Raw genomic sequence first — 26,392 nt, 5'->3', positions numbered from 1 at the left:
GCCATAACTTAAGATTAAAAATCTGAGAACGATTAACCACTTACCATAAAAAACAAAAACCATGCACACGTGGTATAAAGCACGTAAATCGATTACAATAAATCGATATTGTTTCGTAATCGATAAGGAATTAGGACGATTGGTTTTGCAATGTGTTACGAGTGCTATTTTCGTCACATGTCATGTGGCGTCGCCGCGTTGTCATGGTGACGCAGCGAGCATCGATGCCGAGGCTTCTACCATAACATTATGTGCAGTTACAACATAGACAACTGATGAAGTTCACGGCACACTTTTCTATTAATTTAATCAAATTCTGGAACTTTGAGTCATTTCAACATGGTAATCTAATTATGTAAGTTTGAATCATACTGTAGACCTGTTCCATGTTCCAGTTTCGATGATTAAAAAGACGATGATAACAATGGACCAAACATAACTATTTTAACTTCTCTATGTATTCTAAATGCACAAAAGATGAAGCTCTGAATGCTCAATGCCTGCTATTGAGAATTAATTAGTAAGCATTTGTTTGTCAAACCAGGTGCTGTTTCGTCCACTACGCAAATTGTCATACTAATAAGTAAACACATATGTGCAATAAAGCAAAAAATGTATGACTTTTCTTTTAGCACCTTTGACTGCAACACAAACACAAATGCCAGTCATACAATTGACAAATACGTGATAATAATTTACAACATTGATATAGAAATTTATTTACTTATTTTAATACTATTTGATCAATAATTGTTAAAATTTATCAATCATTAATTAGTTAGTTTAACATTTCAATTAATTAGTTAAACATTTTAACAAAGAAACAATTTACTCTAAATTAGTCCAAAACATGAACTTTCTCATGTTCAATTCATAAAAGACGACATAGGAAAGAAAGACGAATGAAAACATAAACAATCTGCGACACCACAGAATAAAAAGAGGAAATTATAGTAATTATCATTAGCACTAATGAATGTGATCTCACGTCGTTCTAGAACAATGTCACGTCACTACAGGATGTAAAACCTTAATGTAGTGGAAATAAGAGTAAAGCAGGAAGCAGTCGTCGTGCGTGAGAGGAACCGGCGCGCACTGATGAGTTCCTTACAGATACCGCGGCTATTGTGGATGGAACTTTGGTTTTCGAGTTTTGTGCATCCAAAATGTACGAGTAGATAAGATTGATATCAATGCTATGAAGGACCATCTCCTAAGTAAGAGTGTTTTTGAAAAAGTCTTAAAACTATTTTTAAGATAAAGACTTCCTACGCTCCTGAAGGTGAATGGTTTCCGAAAGAGCTTAACTTTTTAAAAAAAGAGCTGGAAGTAAGATTTTTCACATAATTTACGCAGATATGCGAGGAAACTGGAATAATATCTTAAGTGAACTTAAAATTCACCAAGTTGTCAGTTTTAAAAATAATATCGAATGTTATCGCATTCGGACTTATTTTTAAATCTTTCAATGTCACTCATTACGAGGTGCTCATTAGGTCACGTAATGATTGCAGCAGATTGTCCGGCGAGTTTCACCAAACAAACCATAACGAAAACATACCCCGTCGACCCACAAGTCCACATAAGCCACCTCGTAACACACATTACGAATTTTCTGAAGCCCGGGGCGCAGGCGCGTGGGGCGGCCGCCGACCGGCGCGCGCGCACTGCCAGTCCACCACGCGGAGTCGCGTCGCGCAGCTGTCGCGAGCCAACCGGAACACTGCCTACCCAATCCGTCAGTTATTTTTTTTACCAATATTTTAATCTAATTTCAATCATCTAGTTTCTAGCTATTGTGAAAAAATATTTATAGTATCCATTCAGTTGCTTACTTCGTGACCGACTTCAGCGATTATATCGTTTCCACTCATTGTACCTGTAATGTGGTGTAATAGAGCCTTATCTAACATAGCGTAATACGACTGGTTAATCTTGTTAATTATTGCATAACGTCATACTCCTTTTTCACCCTTGGTTTGACGTAAGACGTTAGCGTGTGGTGCGGTAGGTCATGTAACATGGACAGTACTGTTTTTGCCCCGAACGTGACATCTTAGGAGAGCTCGTAATTGTATCCTAGCTGAAATATCACAGGAAGTGCATTAGTACATGTTTATGCAACCTCATTCCATGTGCTCGTGACAGTGTAAACTTATTTCCTAGCTTTATTGAAAATGTGTTAGACTTAAATGGAAATGGCTTGTCGCTGAAACCGATTTGAATAACGTGCCTCGTGTTGGTGTTAGTTAACAAGTAAATTACTTCCTTGGTACCTTTGATTGATTCATAGCACTTTATCTCGGTTTATCTTTCATTTAGTGATAGCATTTGTTACGCGAGCAGTGATTTGTTTGCACTCATCTTTGATTGTATTGTTTGAGTGATGTATAGAGTGCACTAATGTCAGTTTGACGTGACCTGTCAAATCTTCATTTTCGTTAACCTGTTACGTCAAAACAACGGTACAGCTTCTCGTGGTGCGCAATTTGTCGGCTAATCATTGGGCACAATTAGGTGTATTTACTCTTATATAACTTAAGTATTTAATTCCGTTGCTGACGTAAGCCTTTAACTAGCCTGTATTTACTTCAATTTATACATAACGAGGTTTTTAACCTACATTGTTTGCGATACTTAATTGTTTGAAAGCTCAAATGATGTCTGGGCCATTAATTAATGCCAAGTTAACTAATAGATTATCGGGGATAACGTTGCCAAATAGTATGTTATACAACAAACCAACAAATTGTTCAGTGTCAAAATACCAGTGCAATTTATTATTTTCGGCACAAGAAACACTCGAAATATTTTATTAAATTCCATTTTAAATTTTGAAAATTTCGACCTTATATCTGACCTTTTAGGTGGAATCCCCAGACACATTAACCGATAAGTAGATAAAAAAAAGCTTTTGTGTCCGTTAATTCGATCGTTAAGCGTTAAGATATTTTAAGAATGTAGACGATCATTAGGAAGTACACATATCTAACTATGACGTATCTATGCATGTTATAAACCGGTGTTCTTTTAAATATCAGTTCTGTACATGAAAAAAACATTGAAAAAAAGCAGTCAATAATCGAAACTAAAATGGGCTTTTCATCATTTTCTTCTTTTTCCGTCGGAGATTTTAGATCTAGCTTAACTCACCCTAGAATAATGATCAGGAGTGCTGGTTTCTTGCTTACTTATTATTTCTTGGGCATACGCGCATGAATTCGAAAGATACGTAGGTGCTTGCCGGGATTTGATCCTACGACCATATGACTTGGCAGTCTAAACTATCATAACGCAAGGTTATAGTTTCGTTAACCAATCTTCTGATGACCGTAGACCGTATCATCTTCTTAAGATTTTTTAAGTACATTTTTTCCACCATTTTACTTTTAATTGTTTACAAATCTTAAGTTATCACTTTTAATTATAGGTTCGAGCTGTCTCCAATGCCAAAGTGCATCGTCAGTGCGTGAGAACAATCATACAATACGTGACATTACGACTGCTTTCGAGATCAGAGACCGTTGCCTTGCACTAGCGGCGAGAGTGAGTGATCGGTGTAGTTTGTTAGTGTAAGTGTTAGTGAAGTATAGACAAGAACTTTTGTTTACGAGTTGGAAGATCATCGAGAGATATGAAGGTGAGTGGTGTGGTATTTTTTTTTTGACGAGGAATAGGTGACTTTAAGTTTTCATCTAACGCATCTAACAGGGTTAAAACCTATTTTTTAAATTTTACTGTACCTATTTACCACTGAATATTATTTTGGGCTATAACATTAATTAGTTAGTGAAATAGTAGCAGACTTGATGAGGCAGCGTTACATTATCTCTCAAGTTGATTCCACAAATGTTGGTAACCAAGACCCAAGTACACAACACCTCCACGGGTCACCGTGGAGGTGTTGTGTACTGTGTGTCATTTAAATGCCTGAAAGGTCACTCATATCTGTTGACCTTGTTGATCAATATTGAAACTTTCGATTTATTTACCAGTGATGATAACTGACTATTCTGAAGGCATACGAAATCGAGATCTCAGAATCTACAAGTTACAAAACTCAATATGCTAACACTTCAAATAAATTTTAGGTATACGCAATGCACTGTTAGCAATTAGATAGTCAAGAAACAAATCGGTACTCAAATAGATTTAACCTTCACGCGAATATCAGAAAATTAAATATATTTCGAAGTTCATGAAGAAATTTGGACAATGTCATTGACATTCTTGTTCGTGTAACTTCAATTATATTTACACTTACGACACTTCATAAGTACGTAGATGTGACTAAGCATCTTTGTTTTGAAGACAGAATAGCTAAAATGTAGAATAAAACCTTAACCATACCCTGACCTTTTTGGAGATAATGTACCAAGAACTTAGTACCTACATCTCTTTCCCTTTGTTTTATAGGAAGCTACAAAATTTTCTTCTCTAAGAAATACTTTGCATTAGTTTATACACTTATACCTACTCACAACTTAACATGTCTGGAATTTAAAAGAAAACGCAACAACTTAGCTTTTTTCGACATTTCATCTTCGTGTAGTCAGATGGGACATGTCCACTCCTTCGTTCTAAAAAAAAGTATATGTAAAAGTGGTGATGTATCCTACTTACTGAATAATTGAATTCTCAAAAGCGGAAAGAATATGCTTTTTACCTAATTAGTATCAAATTCTCACAACTTGTACGTGTAAATAACATTTTATTCTAATCGTAGAGATTAGCGTGAACCGCGAAGCATGGCGTTACTCAATGATATTACACGTAAAGTGATACTGTGTCATAACATCGATAATAAATTGCTTCGGGCCAAGGCCAGTGAATAACTAAATATTGCAGTCATTGTGAAACGCAGCCAATGTTCCAGGCTGACCGAACAGAAGAACGGTAGACTGCACAAAATTTGGCTAGACTGACGTATTTGTGGCGGCACGTAATGTATTCGGAAATAATGAGATAGGGCAACTGAATATGTCGTTTAGGAGGTCATTATATGACGCTTTATTGTCAAGTTATGGTATGTCACATTGTGCATTGGACTATCTATCTACTATAAAAATTGATTTTGCGTGGTTTAGTTCAGTACTCAACCATGCAAAAAAAAACCGCTTGAGTTTCAAAGACTCGTAAAAAACCAAAGTAAATCTAATGATATCGAAATACTAATTAGATAAAAAGCTCCATATTACACAACTCAAAAATTAAAAACATGACGCTCGTCTAACACCGTCCCAATAATAATAGACAGAGTCATCTCATTACTGAGAGCTAAAGTTCACTCTAAGTTACTAAGTAGAACGTCGACTAAACGGACAATAAAAATAAATAAACAGAAATGAACTGATGAGTGCACAATCACCCTTTTCAAAGAGGTTAAGTATAACATTCCCACAATTACGCATTATGTAATGAAACTGTTGTTTTAGTTTTGTATAAATAAAGACGAAGAGAATCATCATTTACTGCTTGTAAAACGTAAGTAAGCTTCGAAAAAGGTGTATTTTCTTTAAAGAAATACGACCCACGCACTAAGTAATTCCTTCTAAAGACACCCAGACTCAGAACAAGCATGCGTTGATCACACAAAAGCTTTTTCTACGCGAGGATCGAACGCACGTCACGTCGCGCCCTGTGGGTTTGCCCCTCACAAACAATCAAATAACAACTAATTAAGACGAAACCAAGAATTGATCTAAAAAGTATTCAGCTAAACGAACAATTATCATCACACATATTTAATATCCAACAATCATAAACACTATGTCAATAAATTTACTATTCATCGGATACGAGCCATTCAAATAAACACGATCTAAACGTACTAATTGATCGAGTTGTCAGCGCTGCGCCCGCGCCGCTCCGCCTCACGTATGCGCACTCCGCTTGATTATGCAAAACAGATACAAATGGTTGCATCACACTACATAACGACTTGGTTATGTTTTTGACATAATCTGTAACGTGCAATTAAACCGACTGCGATTAATACGATTTTGAATGTCAGGAGTTATGTTTGTTAGCAAAGTTACATGAATTTAAAGAACTCAGAGAGAACTCTCTTTAAAGGGAGATTGTATTTGATGTGATTATTTTCGAAGTCGGCTCAGATACCTCCACTCATATTTAAGATTTTATTTAAGATCTTGATGATAGATTTGAGAACTTTGTATTGCAAATTTTCAAGCCAATGACACAAATAATGTGGCTTCGATTTCGTGCTTGATTCTGGTGCTGATCGATTTCCAAAATCGGTTTAGTAAATCCTGAGATGGGTAATCTCAGGAATTACAAGACCTAAAACGTCACTAGCTTTTTCTTTAATATTAGCATTGAAATAGACTTAAAAATGAGCACTCAAGATCTACATATATTTGCTAAAAGATGAATCTTGTTATTCATATAAGGCTTAAGGTCTTTTTATTTTACATAATGTCATAAAAATATTCTGAAATGTTGATGATATTCGTACAAAAGTTATGATGCCTATAAACATGAAATACGCAACAACTATAAAGAAGCTTCAGTTTGACCCGCGAGTACTTACGTAAAGACACATAACACATGATGAAGCAATTTCATGTTCCCAAAATCATTAAAACTCGTTACCGAGTTATTTTTCAAGTTACCGGAAAAGTATAAAACCATTTCATACAAAAAATTACCTACGACGGGATCTTTTTTGCAAGCATTTTCTAATCTCGATTTTTATAAATATTACTTAATTCCTACCCCTTTTACTTCAACCAATATTGCTGCAAGTTTGTCTCTTCAGGAGACTTTCCGTTGTTTCTATGTACGGCCCAACTATGAAGCTATACTTTTATAAACATATCCGCTCCTTTAGAATAGTCATATTTTTCAAATCTTTAACGCTTAAACATTATTTTACTTATTTCTAATTTATTAAATCCACACAACGAATACATTCCGAATACATACTTCTTTCAATATGTGCTATCCGGCAACGGATGAGCATTAAGCAACATGTTTACATCCACACAAACTTACACAATTGTAACTGCATTTCCCAACAGTTTCCAACAAAATTAGTTTTTCGCTAATTGTTCCTAAATCAAAACAGAACCAGCACAACATCATCTGATCACCTACTTACTGACTTGCTCTGATTAACGCGGACGTAACTGAGATATTTAACAATGAGATAACGCAATGCCTTATTAACGTATTGAATATCATTAACGCATATTATCTAATTTATGTTTCACTTAATATATTAGAAGGGGAATTTTAAGATGAATCGTTTTGTGCGTGACCCTATGACGGAATCGGAATACTTATTTTATGTGTTGTTTATTATTATATGGTTAGTTACTTACGTGATACGCTTAGCTTGAGAATAGGCGCAATTAAGAATTATACAGCACTTGATTTGACTTAAAGTCAGATGTTTTATTGTAAACATGGAAGTTTTGATTCCAAAAGCCTAAAGCGTATTTATTAAATTAATAAATCACAAAATACAGCCTCTCGAAAGTCGTTAAAAAAAAGATATTATTTATTTGACACAAGTTAACACAAAATCTTACAAGGATTAAAGGCTACAATTCGTTCAGAAATGATTACACAGTTTATTAGTAGTAGATGATGTATGTACTACTCCTCAAGTTTAAACGAAAACAAATCACGAAATCAAACAAATCGACTCTACAAAAATCGTGTATTGCGCGCCCTGCCTTTAACCTTACTCAAACTATGAAGCATTTACAAAAAGCTTTACCTTGTTATAGTAAATGCTTTCTCACAGTAAAGTGGTGACAAATAAATTAGAGACGTAACACATAATAGTCCATTCGGGAAATATCTTTACGCAACTACAAAATACGAAGTAGCCACTCATGCTACTTCAGTGTACATTGCCTTGGAAACAATGATTTTTTTCTGCGAAATACGTCTAATATTTTTACGGACGGATAGAATATTATTTATCGTACACCATATAATTACAGTGGTGATACTCAGTACGTACCGTATAAAGTTACTCTATATTATATAATTCTAGAATCGGTCAGTCATTGCAGAATTGAATATTCAACATGGAACCTTCATCAATTTTAAAATATTCTTAGAATAAATATACATTACGACAATATAAAAATAAATGAAAAAGACATTAATATTTAAAGTAAAGGAAACTAAGTAAAAGTATCATAATTTGCGTATTTATTAAAAAATAGTGAGACAATTAGTTCCGACTATTTACCACGGTAAGGCTTTACCTACCTTTTATAAGAGGGCTGTGCACTAATGCTCCGTGACGGAATAATTTATTTTATTTTTATAATTCTGACAACTCTATTTCTTGTCGTAAAGTATGACGACTCTGTCGTATGTACTACATATATCAAGATGCGTGAAATATGGTATATCTGTACCTATATACCTATATTCTTTCATACCGCTTGGTGCGAGCCGAACGCCACATAAAAAGTGAGGGTAAACGATTAAAATGTATGTCATCTTATATATAGTAAAACACTGCAATATTCTGCTCTCTTTCAATACGTGAATCTCAAAACGCTTTAGAAAAATAAATAACTAACGAGTATAGACAAAAATCGAATGACGCAAAAATGAGGTTAAATTACAGAAAATTAAATAGAGACACGTGCGGAAGTAGGTTTATCTAAGTAAAAAATAATAATAATCATTTATAGTGGGTTGCTATACTTCGCCTACGTGACCGTATAAAATTAGGTTCACCACGATTACTGTTTTTCTAGCAAGCAAAATGAAGTAACAACATTTTTGACAGCGTTAATTTTCCGCAACTAATTAGACTAAGTTTTAGCCTGAAATTAAGCGTGCAATTACTTTATTTAAAGACTTGAACGATTTCTTTTTTTTTGTGATATTTTATATTTGTGTTGATATTTAAATTAAATTAATACACTCTGAACTGTGTTTATTTTACATCAAATTTCTTGCAAGCACATAATGTATTACAAATAGTTAATCACAAATTCGAATACTTTCTTAACAAAAAAACTCGCGCTTGAAGAATATAGTCATAAAAAACGTTTTCATAATCTTAACGATTTTACTTTTTACGAAAACCACCTGCTGATATAAAGATCAGCACTGTACAAACAAAAAAGGTCACTATTCATCGCGGTTCGGGTCATTGGATATACAACCGTTACCATGACGACCGACCATGCAAATAACGTCATCAGAACGAGCCGTGGAAAGTGAATCCAATGGCTGATGACATAACTGACACGTAATGCCAATACCATCATAACTGTACAGGTTAAGATACGGTGGCGGGAAAATGGTAATGTCCTATGAGATTTTTTTTTTATTTATTAAGAAATATTTATGGTTTGTGTTCCACTTTTAAATCCTGCAGCTTAAAAACGTGAACGAAGAGATTATTACTTTTTAGAGTTCGAGGTGGTTGTCATTCAGCCAAAGGAATACCCAGTGGTTGAGGTCATGACACCAAACCTACAGTGCGTGACGTGCCCGAGTTCGGTCCCCGGGTAGGAAAGGCGTTTGTGTGATCCCACGAATGCTTGTTCTGATTCCGGGTGCCTTTGTGGATGCGTTTAAAATGTTTGTGAAACTCCCGTGATACAAGGAAGGGATTATTTAGAATGGGAGTCGTTAAAGAGGATTATTAAATATTTTAAAGAGGATGCAGACAAATCAAGTGGGTTGAAACATTTAAACAAAATTAAGAAAAAAAAACTATTTATTTATTTGAAACCACCTAAGTTTATTTTTAAGTAAACTAATACGGAAATGGCTAACGAGATAGCGCATCGCAAGTCGTGACCGAGATCACCTAAAACAGTGTCTGAAAATATCTCAAAAGCAATTGTCATCAAGACTTATGACATAACTCCTTGTCTTGTATTACAAAGCGTCTGACACTTGACATTTAATACGGAAAATGTCACATACGTACATACGCGTTATTTAAATATTAGCTATAGAAGTTCATGGGAACATACATAAATAATGTGTAATGACAAACTAAAAATACTTCCGTTTCTCAAATGAACTAAGTTACACTTAGATAATTATTAAACTGACATGGGGACTAAGATATTATGTGTTGCATGGATAATTTTAAATAGAAATATTAAAATTGAAACTTTAGATAGAAAGGTTAGTTTCAAAACATTTACCAGGAAATGAGATTTGCGAGAAACATACAAAATACTAAAACCAAACTTTTTACCTGACTTGGGCGACTAGATCTACAATCCACTTGGTTTTTTTTGGGACATGATAAATTACATAAAAGTCTGGCATTGACATTGACAAAAAATTACCTTATCAAGTCAATTTCAAGTCCTCGTAAACATTAAGAAAGATTTCAGTAACACAATGAAAGAAGAGTTTTTGAGTAAACATTTGCAATAGATCTATGACAAATAACACTAACATTAAGCAGTAGGAAACAAGTTTTATGCAATAATACTATTAGGTAAATAGGTACACAATATTCTTTAGTTAACCACTCATATAATATTAATATTTTGCTTTCGTTTACTATTATTATTACGGAAATAGGAATTTAAGGCTTTTAAATAATTAACAGTTCAAATACCTTGTTTGTGAGCCTCCTCTTAATCCATAAACTTGGTCCATATTTTACTTAAGTCGACAGAACGAGAAAGGATTTGCAATGTCATTTGCATGAGCCGATATTTTAAAAAAATGTCATGGCTTCATCCATTCTACTTTCAAAATAAAAAATGGAACAATCCTAACTAACATTAAATTCGTGCCTAAAATTTCCAAGTTTTAAAATACATAACAGTTGACAAATCCTTGAAAAAAGAATGCGATTAAGCCTCCAAACCAGCCAGCATAATAATAAAAAAATAAAATTAAGTAATCGGAAACAAGGCTAATGGCGTTCGTGACCGTGCCAGCGCTATAATTTCAAATATGGAACGATCGAAGCGCTGACCGCGAATGGCGCGAATCCTCGCCGGTCAGACATTTCCCCATACATTACGTAAGGACTTGCAACAGTGCAGTGCTGCAGCGGCCATTGATGAATAATGAATAAAACATGACGCTTCACACGATTATATAATTTATTGTTATCGTTTAATTTAAGTCGTTTTTCGTAATCTGTGACAGAGTTAACATTCTGATAGACATTCTGTTTTCACGGAAGTTTCGTAAACTTGACAAAAGAATAACATGAGCTTTCGAAAACATATCTCTATAAATGATGAATGAATGAATTTGAACTCATTATTACTAAGCAAAATTTAATAAAACGAAATAAATTACATTACGGTTTTGGCGGAATAAAACACTATCTACCACAATAGAGGTATAATGTTGTAACAGCGATCAAAATAAATTGTAATTTATTGTACAGACGCAAATTGACTGTAAACAGTAATTTTATCTGCCTACGTAACGACAATATTTACTTTATATTAAGTTTTTGTTCACAAAATTTAAAACGTTGAAAGCTTGTTCTTTTTTTTTCTTTACGTAGAGCGCTCTTGAGTAGATCATATTTGTTTGGTCTCGACTGTGGCTAGAGAAAAGTGTTGAAGCGATCCGTAATAGGACATTTATTTTTATTCCGACTTCTACTATTATTCATTAATTTGGATAAAATTAATTAACCTATCTCACATTGGGAATCTGAACTTCTCTCGACATAGGTACTCGGAAATAATTTTCACTTTTAACTCTTCCTAGATTTATTCAAATGTTATAAACATTAAAAAAACGAATTAAGTCCTTTGATTAGTTGCTCAAGCAACTAGGTACATAACATGCCTAACTTGTTTAGACAAACGATAGCTTCTTATTCTAGAGTACAATAGTAGTCTACAATACAAGTTGAGAGGACCCCTAACTTATTACTTATAGCTACCAGCAACCCAGCATAAACAATAAAAACCAGCTAAACACTCGTAGGTAACAATTCATACATTACTAAGCTTTACATTGACTGCACACGACAATACTTATCGCATAATACTTGTAACAGTGGCGTGCAGTACTACGCGAGTCTACGAGTAACGTAAGACACGCGAATTACGTCACTAGTACCCGCCGTCCGTTACAATCACTAAAGTAAACAATTGGTTTTGTTATAATCTACGATACACTAGCCGTAACAATGAATTTTCTCCTCTTAAAGTATGGTACAGTTTTTTTCTGTATAGATGTCGAAAAACGTAACAATTATATGGCAGTTGATTGTCACTTGTAGGACTAAGTAATAAATGAAAAACGGTAATCTAGAGTAAATCCTTTTTGCTTTTCTTCCATCCTAAAGGAGTCTGTCACTGGCTAAAAAAGCATACTTTTTTTCTCTGCTCAGTTTTCTTAAACCTTTAATCGCCAGTTAGATAAACAGATACAGACGATAGACGATCTTTTTGCTTGTCATTAAAAAAAAAAATTTTTTAAAGCGTTAAAGCGTTTAATTTGAACTTCAGCGCGTTCCTAGCAAGCTAATCCAACTTACATCTATATCTAACAGATAACTAGATTACGCAATGATCTTAACATCCGGAACAAAGTAACAGGCGCATAAGCATAATTTATTCAATGCAACATTATAGGCAAATTGTAGTTGGCACGTAACGACAATTGAAACGTCAAATTATATAGTTAGACCAATTGCAACGACATTATCATGAGATATACGAGCGCTTTGTGTTTTAATAATGGTGATTGGAGCTTAGGTCGGCAAAATCGACATTCGATTAAAAAGTACTGGACACTAGAGGAATTCCATTAAAGAACAATGATGAAAGGTGACTTAATTTTAATTAGCGACTGCGTGTAATCTGTTACCTTCAATTTCGTAATCTTTTGACGGAACAGGTTTCTTTCGGGAAGGCAGCTAGTTAGACCAACTTTATATAAAACAAAGTAAGATTTTTTATGCAAACATTCAAAGGAATAACGTTTGTCCGTGTTCCTTTAAATTAAATCAAATGTTTGGAGGAAATCTTAAACATACGACTTCAAGAAAGCAGATTTTATTTGGATCCGGAAAATAGAGTAACGCAATAACAAACTTCTCTAGTAAACTTTATGTGTACCTAAGTATTTATCACAGGAACCACATATATGGTCAGCAGTGTTGTTATTCACATGTCAGTATGCGCGTGGTCGCGTCGACTCTTGCGCAACTCTAGTGAAAGTAATTTCGGCGCGGCCTTCACCCAATGAGCTAGTTAACTTAATCGGGTTACAAGACCTCACCATCTGCATTATTTTGAATTAAGTTTTTTTTATATTTTTGGCGAGAATTTTGGGATGGTAAAACCTTTATCCAGATATTAGACAGGGGATTTTAAATTTATAATTGTGCCTTAATTTTTAGTATTCTTGAGTTAATCTTTTACAGTACTACCAGTAGAACTACATGCATTCATATAATATGCAGATAGCAAACAGTGCAATAGTCCTTAGACAACAAGGTGGTGTTTAATTCGTCTTATAATGTGATTGAAATCTTAAACTAGCCTAATTACCTATAAAGAACCTTGTCATTTCAGGCTGAAGCACAAGGCTTGTAATCATCCTAGTAATTACTTTAGTAACGACCTGGGTGACTATTTTCAGATAAGAGATATTAAGTAGGAGACTTAAAATGCGGGCAATTATTTTAAAATTGCAAGATAGTAAGTGGCATCGATATTATACGTGAGTTGCAATTATAAGTTATACAATTAATATAACTAACAAAAAAAGATAAACAAAGACCCATTAAACTTAAACCAAAAACCTAACCTAAAAAACGCTTACAAATACATAATAATTTTACCATAATTTACAAAACTTATAATTAATTCTTCAAACTTTTCTCGGTCATTATGTCAATCGGCACATCTTAGGCCGCCGAAAGTTCGAGAGACGGCCTTCACCTAATGCCTTCGTTCGCTACATACATACAAACACACTTTACATAACATTTATTTATTTATTGCTTTTGAGTAACAAGCGGAAATGTTATTTAAAATTTTTATGCGTATTTTCAACCGAATTAAAAAATAAAAAGGTTCTTAATTCGTCTATTTTTTATGTTATGTTTAACACAGAACCTCTTACTGGATGATCCGATTTGTTGATTCTTTTTTCATTTATCTCTAAAGTTGTTTTTTTTTTATTTGATGTCGGCTGTATGTTTTTATTGTTAACACAACATTATTATAATGCTGGTCGTCCTAATGTGACATTTAGAGAATAACGACTGCCTTTGTGTCTGCCAAATGTATTAATTCAATAAATTATCTACTGCAGTGTTGGAGGCGTGGTAACGCACGAAAGGATGTGGAGCGGCGTCAGTCTTTCACACCTGACAAAATATTAATTAAGAAGGAAATAATCCTTTTTCTATTTTACAGTAATAGAATTTGTAAATTCAGTTTAGGGTAGGGGCTTATTGAGAAATAACTGTGAATAAGCGTTCGATCGAGATCGATTCCAGTCAGGTTTTTCCCATCACTTTCCACGTTTAGTCATATGTAGTTTTGAGTTTTGAAATCTTGTCTATTTGATATCAGAATTTCCAAAACTGATGCAACATTAAAAAGTCCTATACTACAGGTAGGGCTTCATATTTCATGTCTAATATTGACAGGCTTACTTACATTTTAGTCAACTAACCGCGCAGGAAGGAAAAAACACGTCAGATTTTTATTATATTTTATTTTATTTAAAGCTGAATGCATTGCACGTTTTCTATTTATATTTAGATTTTGAATAGAAATATTTCAAATATTTAAATGTATGCATAAATCTTATGTCTGTGAAGTATTACGGCATTAATGTATTGTTACGCGAAGTCGTTAAACTGAGTGTCGACATCTCGACTGTAAAGGCTGTTCTCGACGAAATGTCAGCAGTTTTCTCTCCACGTAACTGTAATTTAAACTATTAAAATATTTAAAGATGCGTTTACTAAAACGTGTTTTCAAGTTATTTGTTCCGCAGAGTGTAGAGCGCTGTTCCATCCAATCCGCTGATTCATCTACAAAATCAATAGCAAAATCAAGCAACAAGTTCATACCAAATATTCAATCGCAACAAGTACGGTCAAACATTCCTCAGATTATATAACACACAAATAATGTGTTGTGAGCACACATACTACTTATAGCTTGGAGGCATGCCCCACATGCACATTTCCTGGTCAAATATTGAACAATCTTGCTCTTACCACGTGCTCTGCTTATTCCGTCATGAAAGCGAGACGCTGGTATATTGTGTATTGCGCCATCTCGTTTCCGCAAACTGGAGAACTTACATTACCTTTTAATATACTGGAATGTTGGTCTAGTAGTAAGCGACCCTGACTGCTATATCGAAGACCGTGGGTTCGATTCCCACCCAGGACAAACGTTTGTGTAATGAGAAGTCTCATTAATTCTGTGCCTGAGTGTAATATTTTTTATATTATATATATCTATAGATAGTTAAGTATGTTTATCAGTTATCTAGTACCCAGAATACTTAGCTTTGCTTAGTTTGAGACTAGATGGAGTTGTGTAAAAAAAATATTATTTCTGTGGAGACGTCGGTTGCTAAAGCCAAGTACTGCGCTGTCAACAGTCAGCTGTTCAAAACTTGGGTCTTTCTATAATTGAATCTTAAGGTCAACGCAAATTAACTGTTTCGGCTATGTTCAATTAATTGTATGAAGCAATGTTACGGATGACATAAACCTTTAGATTCGCTTTCAATAGTTTATAGCCGTCATTATTATTCAAAAAAGCTAGTCAAATATTGTTTTTGTCAACGGAAGACGTATTAATTTCTATATCAATTTATAATACAGATTTTATAGGCTATAAAAACGTCATTGAACAAAAATACAATTTAATAAATTTCATAATATTAATTTTCCGCATAGTTGAGAATTTATCACTTTAATCTAATTACGTTGGTTCTTGTGGATTAATAATTTGATTTCCTCTCAAAATTGGCAGTGTAAATAAATGGTTGTCAAGACATCAGCGAAAAAAAATGTTGCAGTTTAGACTAGATAATCATATTTTATACTAATAATTGAATAACATTGCTATTCATCATCATCATCAGCCTATCGCAGTCCACTGCTGGACATAGGCCTCTCCAAGTGCACGCCACTGAGATCGATTTTCGGCTTCTCGCATCCAGCTCCTGCCAGCCGTCTTGCGCAAGTCATCACTCCACCGTGCCTGAGGACGTCCTACACTACGTTTGCCGAGGCGTGGTCTCCACTCTAGAACTCGTTTACCCCAACGGTTATCGGTTCTTCGGCTAATATGGCCAGCCCACTGCCACTTCAGCTTGCTGATTCGGTGGGCTATGTCGATGACCTTGGTTCTCTGACGGATTACCTCATTTCTGATGCGATCCCTCAGAGAAATGCCGAGCAAAGCCCTTTCCATAGCCAGTACAGTACATTGCGATTATTACTGTCATTTTTTTATAGTTTGAAATCGCTAGTCAATGAAACTGGTAGAATTAAAATATGAATTGCGTATTTAACGTATGACAAAGTAGCTATTGTTCAGTACTTTGGCTACAAAAATGACTATTTGAGAAGCCATCTGTTCTACGAAAGAATTGTAGAGTTTCCAACATCCATAAAATTAGTTAATCTATGTATTGTATATTCCAACCTATTGAGAAACAAAAAAAAAAACAAAGTAAACAGTTCAGTGCAAAAACATTTAGTAAAAAGAGATCCTTCAAACATTTCCTCAATCCCTTTCTGTCAACTCACTGCACTTAGTGACCGTGTTGCGCAAGTTAAAGTCATTTAAACAATTTAACACAAATTATAAATAATCAGCATTCACTAATAGAACGATACTTAGTTTCATGGCTTAGTCACACAGTTATGAACTAATTAGCTTCTTGTAACTTAAAAACGACACTGACAAAACTACCTTCAATTTGAACATAGTTACAAAACCGGGTTGAAATAATGTTACAAAGAAGCCTTTAGGGCAAAAACATTCGTGTATCAATTCTTATGACTATACCAGCAATACCCGAGCATGGTAAACAAAAGACTACGCTCTAATAATTTCAATCATCAAAGCAAATATAATGTACATTGTTTTGAATTCTCTATTACAAAAAATACCACCTTTGTCTACCCATCGCCGTTACTCCAAAACTCTCCGTAAAACACACGTTCATTGATTCAACTGACAGCGAGTTAAAATTGTATTTAGACTTTTGAAAGATTATCTTATTACGACAATAACACCTGACCTAATAATAAAAATTGTCAAGTTACAAATCTGGATAGTAACAAAGTCGGCTAGTTATTACATTACTTAGGTCATTAACTAAAACTTTTTTCTCAATCTAAGAGTGAAGAGACCAATTAACAAATAGCAAGTAAATGTAATACATGCTACGAATATCTGAATTAAGATCGTATTCAGTTATACATTCGTTAAGACTTTTCCGCGCAGTCATTCAATAAAGGTCAGCAGTGGAAAGTACTTCCGAATAATTGGATCTATAAATACAGTTCTTTTCATATCTAATACAATTTCCTATGTATCATAATAACACTCACAATCAAATTAAACAAGTTACGGAAATGACGTAGCATTTTCATTGACACCCACAGCCCCATTCAGGCGAAACTTTGAAACTTCCAAGCAGGTGCAATAGGGTATTTGACAAAAAACACTGTTTCGTCCTTCAGACCGATTTCCAGAAAATGTTGAATACGTATTTTTTCTTTTATCTCGTAAACAAAAACGAAAGGGATACAGTGATTTAAAATCTGTTGTGACGTCACTTACCAGTACGCTTTTACTAGCAGTAAGCTTTTTTCTAGTCATTATTTTAGCCTAAACTACCATATTTAAGTGGTTTTTATCGCCCTTTACTGTTTAATGATGTAATAAAATAAAAAAATACGTATTCATTATTTTTTGAAAATCTATCTGACGAAGTAAACAGATTAATATTATTAGATATAGTCCAATACCCTATTTTCCAAACCTTTGATTTAAAGGCACAGTTTAATAAACATTTTCAACATTCACGGACAAAGGTTGCGGAATGCGGAAGCTATTTCAACAGCTGGAAGGCTCGTGAATGGCTACCTTTGGAACAATTTACTCTCTCCCAATGTTATGCACTGTTATTTATTACTCTCGTTATCCGATAAAGAGGTGCGCATTAGTGATTAATTTGTCGTAACTTGATTACTCAATGGCCGCTGTTTTAAAAGTAATAACGTTGTTTTCGTGGAAGCGGGACAGAGCAATACATGGTGTAGAGCGGCGTCCCTTTTCCGCAACTATAGCAGAGTTTCTAGGAGGTCCTGGTAAAGGTTTTAAATAGGTTCGACATTATTTTATAACTCAGAAAGGTTTATTTCTCTGGTCGGGTCCGAAACTAGTCAGTCTATATCCATTATTATTTCAATTTATATCATATTGATGTTATCTGTAACAATATATATGCATAAACTGAACAAATTACATTTTGCACATAAAATAGCAAAATAAAAAGGTTTTTCGAGAAAAAAATTCTTTGTTTAGACTTGCAATAAAAATCATCAGTAAAATTTATATAACCTCTTATGATACCACAATTCTGAGACTGCATAGAGAGGAGGTAATTTTAAATTGAAGCTCAAGAAAATTTAATAGATAAACGGTTTCCTGTAATTTACTGTAAAGTGCAAAGACAACATAATAGTTAGGAAGTTACAGCTGATCTAATCGAATCGGCTACACATTACGAAACAAACAGATGCTGTTTCACTTGTTTTAGAAAAAGTCTTACTGCAAATAACAGAAGTTTTCTTAGTAGACTAGTCAAATTAGAAAACAAAGGGAGGTTTGGATATTTATATTTTTGGGTGGCAGCCTAGATGGTTTAGATTTACAAATCAGCCTTGCAGAACAAAGTTCTAAGAAAAGTGCACCTTCCCGGCTTTTTAAAAATATAATTCCATCAAAAAAGGCTAGTGCTTACAATAACAAAAAGCAAAGCACTGCTAGATACGATTCATAAAAAAAAAATGTTAAGCAAGTTATGATTTGCTAAAATTCTTATTATATTTATCAATGGAATCGTTTACAAAAAGCCATTTAAGATGACAACAAAAAAAATAATCTTATTTTCACTTCTAACAAATAAAATAGATCTCGATCTTTGTGAACGAATTGTAAAATATTGTGTCACAGATCAGATCAGAGATGCCTTTCACGAGATCGCACAGGAACAGGTAACGTCTGGAAATTAGATCATTATCTTCCAAGCAAGTCGGAACTAGACGGTCTGTCCCTTTCTTTCCACTCTTATCTTCAATGTGCTTTCTCTTTCATTTTGTTATTTAATAAACGCAATATTTAATAGGATTGTGTTCAAATTGTTGTGACTTTCCCTTGTCATTACACTAAGCTATACATATCTTTAATTCATGTTTCCTCACTTTTAATAAGCTAGACGTAGGTATAGATTTGTATTATACTCACAACCATACAAACTGCATTGAGTAATATTAAGTACCTGAAAAACAGAAACAAAAATCATTAATATTTTAGTCATTTACCAGAAAGTCCTTATTACCTATCTACTAATTGTTATTTTCTTAATTTCAGTTTCGAGACAATCAAGACACTTGCATGGGACGCTGTGATGCGTCATAACATGCGGCCGCCGAGCACCGCCGCCCCGATGCGCCGAAGCAAACCACCAGACAGACACAAACTCACACTCTAAACATAAACAAACTAGTCGACACTTCAAACCAAAGTTAAGTTCAAATGCTGTGATATTGGCAAGAGATTTGAACTGTGATAGAAACGAAAATGGGCGTCACCGTGCTCTTAGCATCAACAGCTCTCAAAACAGTGAGTGTTACGGGACTGTGGTTGATACCACTGTTACTCGGAGCACTCACATACCACAATTACAATTCTTACGACCCGGAAGCAAGGATATTAGATAAGGAACCGTTGAAGGAGTATGACTTCGTGGTGGTCGGCGGCGGCTCGGCTGGTGCTGTGGTGGCGAGTCGACTCAGCGAGGTCAAGACTTGGAATGTTCTTCTATTAGAGAGCGGTGAGGATTTCAATTCTTTGACACTATAAGTGAGATACTTAAATGGTAAATCATAGAAGAGAATCCAAAAAAAGGTAGAACGTTTAATTTGTACATTTTATCACTACTATGAAATACCTATATATATGATCATAAATGCTCAATATCAATATATCTAATTGTCAGCGTCCCACAGTCTTAGTTAATCCTATCATAGTTACAGTTGTCGGCCATTTGAAACGCAGCAAATTACGTTTACATATATTCCGCCTAAATAACTAAATACGATACCTAACATGTTCCAGGTCCGGATGAAAACGAGATAACGGACGTGCCTTCGTTAGCCGGCTACCTTCAGCTAACGAAGTTGGACTGGCAGTACAAGACAGAGCCTACGTCCTACGCCTGCCTGGGGTTCAAGAAGCACAGGTGCAGTTGGCCGAGAGGAAAGGTAAAGTATTCAGTATTATAGCCTATCACAAGGACAAATAACTATGGAGAAAATTGTCCGACGATCAAAAAATATTGGGTAAATATTTTAAGTAGACATCAGGTTTTTCATTCTAATTCATTCACATTACAAAGTACAAAGTATTTTGAATTGTATCATTGAAATGTGTGATTGATAATTAACAGTAAAAAATACAATAAATAGTTTATCCACGCATCTAATTCAATAGAATAATACCTGAGGTAAACATAATTAGTATTTTTAAGTATGATTAGTGCCTACTGATATTTTGATAGCAACTTGCTACTTTACGGTTGATGTTTCATTGCTATTTCAATTGTGCAGTAACTATATCTAAAAATATCTTCACACTGCATGAAATTAATAACACTTAAACAATTTCCTCTAATAAAGGATGTTCGTGATCGTCTTTTTTTCTGTCATTTATGTTCGTTTTTCTGGTTTCAGGTACTCGGAGGTTCAAGTGTGCTGAACTACATGATTTACGTGCGCGGCAATCGATACGACTTCGATCAGTGGGAGTCGAATGGCAATCCTGGCTGGGGTTACCAAGATGTCCTCAAGTACTTTATCAAATCAGAAGACAACAGAAACCCATATTTGGCGAAAAGCAAGTATCATGGTAGAGGCGGGTATCTTACGGTACAAGAAGCCCCTTGGAGAACGCCTTTAGTGGCTGCCTTTGTAGAGTCAGGAGTCGAAATAGGATACGATAACCGAGACATAAACGGGGAAATACAAACTGGGTTTATGATCGCCCAAGGAACCATTCGACGTGGATCTAGATGCAGTACAGCTAAGGCATTTTTGAGACCAGTTCGGACAAGAAAAAATCTTGACATATCACTAAACTCACAAGCTACAAGAATCCTCATTAACCCTGTTACGATGAAGGCTTATGGGGTGGAATATGTAAAACATGGAGTGAAACACGTAGTATACGCACGAAAAGAAGTAATTTTATCGGCCGGTGCAATCAATAGTCCACAGTTACTTATGTTGTCAGGTATTGGCCCCAAAGACCATTTACGTGACGTAGGTATTAAAGTGCTGAAAGATTTACCTGTTGGAGAGAATTTACAAGATCACGTTGGAGTTGGCGGTCTAACGTTCTTAGTGGACAAACCTGTGGCAATTGTACAAAACAGATTCCAAGCGTTCCCAGTAACCATGAATTATGTCGTTAACGAAAGAGGGCCTATGACAACACTTGGAGGACTCGAGGGCATTGCTTTTGTGAACACCAAATACGCAAACAAATCCGGCTTGTGGCCAGATATCCAGTTCCATATGGCTCCAGCGTCTTTCTCGTCTGACAATGGACAGGTCGTCAGAAAAATTCTAGGACTCACTGATGAGGTTTATGACACAGTATACAGGCCGATAGCTAACAAGGATGCGTGGACCATTATGCCTTTGTTGCTACGACCAAACACAAGAGGCTACGTTAGACTAAGAAGTTCTAACCCTTTTCATTATCCTAAGATGAATCCTCGTTACCACGAAGATCCATTGGACGTGGCGCGTCTAGTGGAAGGCATCAAAATAGCTCTACAAGTTGCGAACGCGTCTCCATTTAAGCAGTTTGGTTCAAGACTCTACATGAAACCGCTACCAAATTGTAAGCAGTTTAAGTTTATGTCTGATGAATACATTGAGTGCCAAGTGAGGACTATATCTATGACGATATACCATCAGAGTGGGACTGCTAAAATGGGTCCGTCTTGGGATCCGGAAGCCGTTGTGGATCCTCGACTTCGAGTCCACGGTGTTGAAGGACTGAGAGTGATCGATGCTAGTATAATGCCTACTATAGTGAGTGGCAATACGAACGCAGCAGTCATAATGATAGGTGAGAAAGGTGCCGACCTCATAAAACAGGACTGGTTGAATAAGAAACGATGACAGTGCTTTAATGAAATAACTATTGTGAGTGACGTTCTTGTCAGTGCGTGTGCATGACTGTTTTAGAATCGTGATTTCATAGTTGCCTACGTAGATTGTGGATATCTACTAGAGGTGCGAAATGGTGTTTCTGGAATGCAGTTACGAAACTGTTCAGACTGATTTTAGGCTCTTAGAAGAAATGAGAGACTCGTAACGATTATTAAGTTTAACACTGTTGTACCTATACCCATAAGTTACCAGTAGTTTTAAGTAGTGTAGTTAACTAAGTTCCAAAGATTCACTTTCAATAACACCGTAAATATCCCGTTGTTGGGTTAAAGAAGAGGCTTTCTACTTAACTTAAATAAAAACTAAGAAAATAACGAAATCGATTAAAAACTGTCAAGTCCTACGATTCTGTTAACATAAATGCAGCTTCTTTATCAAATTAATTCATAGAATCTCAAAATTGAAATAAATTTTATTGTTCTATAAGTCACTGTTATAAAAAATGTTTTTCCATCGAAATCATTAACAATACGTCGAACCTTCCTCGAATCTGAACAACTCCGCTGCCCCGCTAATAATAAACACAGTAGCAATATTTTTCCATGGCTCATGGGACAGGGAAATGGTTAAGATTCGAATTTGGAGTTCCAAACACAAACGCTATTTAAAAAGTATTCAAAAATTGTATTTGTTAGTATAAATACCTTTTCAATAGTGTGCGTGTGTAGATCGTACCTGTTATTTTAAATTGTTATAACTTATATGTTAAACTATTGTACATTGTGTAAATACGTAAACTAGATACTAATATGTTATAATCTTATTTATTTGGTTAGTAATGCCATAACAAGTAACTTTCTCATCACATTCGTCCATTACCGTAGCGACGCCATGTTTGTTCATGATCATTGTTTTTGTTGCAAATATAAATGTTTTATTATTATTCCGTTGTTTTTGTTCATCGTAGCCTTTTTTCCTGAGTTTTGTGTAAGAGTAATTATGGTGACTATTAAAGTCATGTAGCATGACGTTATAAAACAATGACTACCTGCAATAAATGGTCATACTTTTGCAGAGAAAAAAAACTTAAAATTATTCTACATATTGCGGGTCAAGTAGATTTATAAAGATGTTATAGGCACATATCTATACTAATATATAAAGCTGAAGAGTTTGTTTGTTTGTTTGAACGCGCTAATCTCAGGAACTACTGGTCCAAATTGAAAAAATATTTTTGTGTTGAATAGACTATTCATCGAGGAAGGCTTTAGGCTATAAACCATCACGCTGCGACTAATAGAAGCGAAGATACAATGGAAAATGTGAAAAAATCAGGGCAGGTAAAAATCATAACTTATATCTTCTACCCACGGGGACGAAGTCGCGGGCAACAGCTAGTAATAGAATAAAGGCTTTTTTGTAATTAAAATCCAGTTTATTAACCTTCGAAGATTAGATAGGACTTCAGACAAGTAAGGAAGAAATTACGCGAAGTGTTTTAAACTTCTGATTGGGTTTAAGGTTATTAACAAAAAAATATGAAAGAAGAGCTTCCTTGTTAACCTGAGCAATATACATTAAGATAATTTGACTGAAATTTTGAAAGAGACATAAATAAATTTGTCTATCATATCCTCAACCACACATTTAATTTACATTTTCTTTTATTTAATACTCACCATTGTTAGCAATTTATATGACTTATAAGCATTACAAGCATTACTCTACAATTTAGACAAAAAACACTAGACTGATCTTTACGAAGATAAATTATGGTTCAGTCATCACTCATACTGACAATATCTAAATGATGATATAAATCTACAATTCATGATAATTGTGTTTAAGATATAATGAATTAAGGCTTTGTTAAATTAAAAAATAACTAAGATATTAGTACACATGTTTCTTTACAGATAAATTAACAAAAATGGTAAATAAATCAAACTGGCAACTTTTATAGTAATTTAATTAATCTTAATTAGTGCGCTGCTTCATAAGTGAATAGTTATTATACAAAAGCATTTAATTATATCCCTACTTAGGGCCTGTTTCACCACCGACGGCCACATAAATTCCCGTTCAATTTCTTCAATTTTTCTGGCAGATAACGGCTAATCAGTGATTGTAAAACAGGCGCTATGTAAAATAAGATTGACACTTTTTAAATAACATCGATGAAGAGGTGAGAGATTATACAAAGTCCAACCCAGTTCAGAATCTGAAACCCAGATAGCGCCTAGATAATATTACATGGCATTGAGTAGAAAATTTAGGAATTATATTCTTTAACGTCAAGTGATTTGTCAATAAATTAGAGATATACAGAGGCGTTAACGATCTGAAGAGTATTCCTTATTTCATACCATAAAGTATACAGGTTGTAAGTATAAAGATAATGAAATCATAATTATGAACTTGTCTACTGACTTCACTATTGAGCAACGAATATCAATTAACCAACGGTCAAAGAATGATAAATGTTGTGATGTGCAGTTTTTACAGCAGTTACGTCAAAACAATAAGGAAATACCGCAGAAATCCCATAATAACCTGAACAAAAAGATCTGGGAGATAATTTGTATCAAAACAACAGATCACGATGTTAATGCAGTGAAAAAACCTACAACTGTAGGATATTTCGCAAAAATAATTAATTATAAGGTACTTCGGTAATGACAGACCTCCGTTGTGTAGAAGCCTACTTATTGAAAGGCAGAAAAAGCTACGCAACCTTTATTATAATCGGTTTTGCCATAGAGGAAACCCCGTGGCAGGACCAGAAGGAGATGGCGACATGAACTTGACCCTTTCTTACAAACGAAGAGAAGGAGGGTCGGTGAATTACTGCGGGTCACTAACACCTAATGTTATAAACGCGAAAGTTGGTCTGTATGGATATATGGATGTCTGTTCGTCTTTCACGCTAAAAACTAATGAACATAGACAAATCTTGATACACTGATAGTTTTATAATATTACACAGTATAGTTTTTATCATGTTCCCATTGGATCATTTTCGATATATATCGGGTAGCCCCCGGGCAACGGCTAGCTATAATATAAAGGCGTGAATTGATAAAAAACGTATTCACATTCGCAAAAAATATAAGTAAGTATAGATACAGTATTAGTATGTTTAATGAATAAATTAATTAGTATTATGATTGATGAATTAATATTATAGGCATGAATGAACACACTTGGCGACCTTTCAAGACACCTGTTTTGAATCAAAACTCTATTGTAAATAGGTAAGCTCAAAAGAGGTTTAGCAAAAAGGTTTTTCTAGGTTTGCTTACCGTTCTCTCAGGTCAATAACTATTTAATTTAAGTCATAAGAGGTGAAAATTAATTCAGAAGGTACCTATAAACAGTATGCGATAAAATATGTCTTCAATAACAAATTCTTTCTTGGCTTCTGATATACAAAAAATTCTTACGCAAAGTTAACGATACTATGACGTTTAAAATATATTATGATAACCAAACTAGTTTAAAAATTATAAATGTATTAGTTTATTATGATAGAAAAACGACTAAACTAACCAGTAACATCATTGCTTTTTTATAGATTCTAGTTTTGGTCACGTAAACCATTTTTTTTAAATTTAATATTATAAATCTTCGATGGTATGCGGTCAAGCCATCTTATTAAAGGACTAGAATCCAAAGGTCATAAATAAATGAGCAGTAGTAAAAAAAAATGCGACAATATTAGTGTGGCGCAATACCAATATAGACATAAAATTTAATCTGGTAACTTAAGGTATGATGCTACTTATGTACTCTTTGTTATTCGAGGATAGGATGCCTTACAAAAAATAGGCATCATATAAAACCATAAATAGACGTATAAAAAATGTACATCACAAGTTAGACGGTGGACTTTAATAGCGCATAATAATGAAGAATTTAGACCCAAAAATTATTATGAAAAACAAGACACTAATAAATTTCAAACTATTTAGCATTATCTTA

The 26,392-nt window shown here is 34.4% G+C and overlaps 2 protein-coding genes across 4 annotated transcripts in view; one reads left to right on the top strand and one right to left on the bottom strand.

The window, feature by feature from the left end:
* The window catches only part of LOC113503171 (flotillin-2), a 247,890-nt gene that overhangs the window by 152,661 nt on the left and 68,837 nt on the right, over window positions 1-26,392 (bottom strand). The window lies entirely within an intron of this gene.
* Window positions 863-23,354, top strand: LOC113503168 (glucose dehydrogenase [FAD, quinone]). 2 transcript variants are annotated; one of them, XM_026884995.1, is made up of 5 exons: window positions 863-1,738; window positions 3,431-3,640; window positions 19,602-20,064; window positions 20,349-20,494; window positions 20,963-23,354. In XM_026884995.1, exons 3-5 carry the CDS (start codon window positions 19,812-19,814, stop codon window positions 22,418-22,420), a joined length of 1,857 nt encoding a protein of 618 aa, XP_026740796.1. In that variant the 5' UTR covers window positions 863-1,738; window positions 3,431-3,640; window positions 19,602-19,811; the 3' UTR covers window positions 22,421-23,354. The 2 variants fall into 2 exon arrangements, with proteins under 2 accessions (XP_026740796.1, XP_026740795.1); XM_026884994.1 differs by having other exon boundaries at window positions 863-3,640.

This window comes from Trichoplusia ni, chromosome 18, assembly GCF_003590095.1.
Source record: "Trichoplusia ni isolate ovarian cell line Hi5 chromosome 18, tn1, whole genome shotgun sequence".
NCBI lineage: Eukaryota > Metazoa > Arthropoda > Insecta > Lepidoptera > Noctuidae > Trichoplusia > Trichoplusia ni.
This window is presented reverse-complemented; position numbering and strand designations above follow the sequence as displayed.

Coding starts and splice junctions, on each gene's coding strand:
- LOC113503168 (XM_026884995.1), top strand. CDS start 19,812: ATGGGCGTCACCGTGCTCTTAGCATCAACAGCTCTCAAAACAGTGAGT. Junction 20,065..20,348: donor TGTTCTTCTATTAGAGAGCG/GTGAGGATTTCA, acceptor AACATGTTCCAG/GTCCGGATGAAAACGAGATA. Junction 20,495..20,962: donor GCAGTTGGCCGAGAGGAAAG/GTAAAGTATTCA, acceptor TTCTGGTTTCAG/GTACTCGGAGGTTCAAGTGT.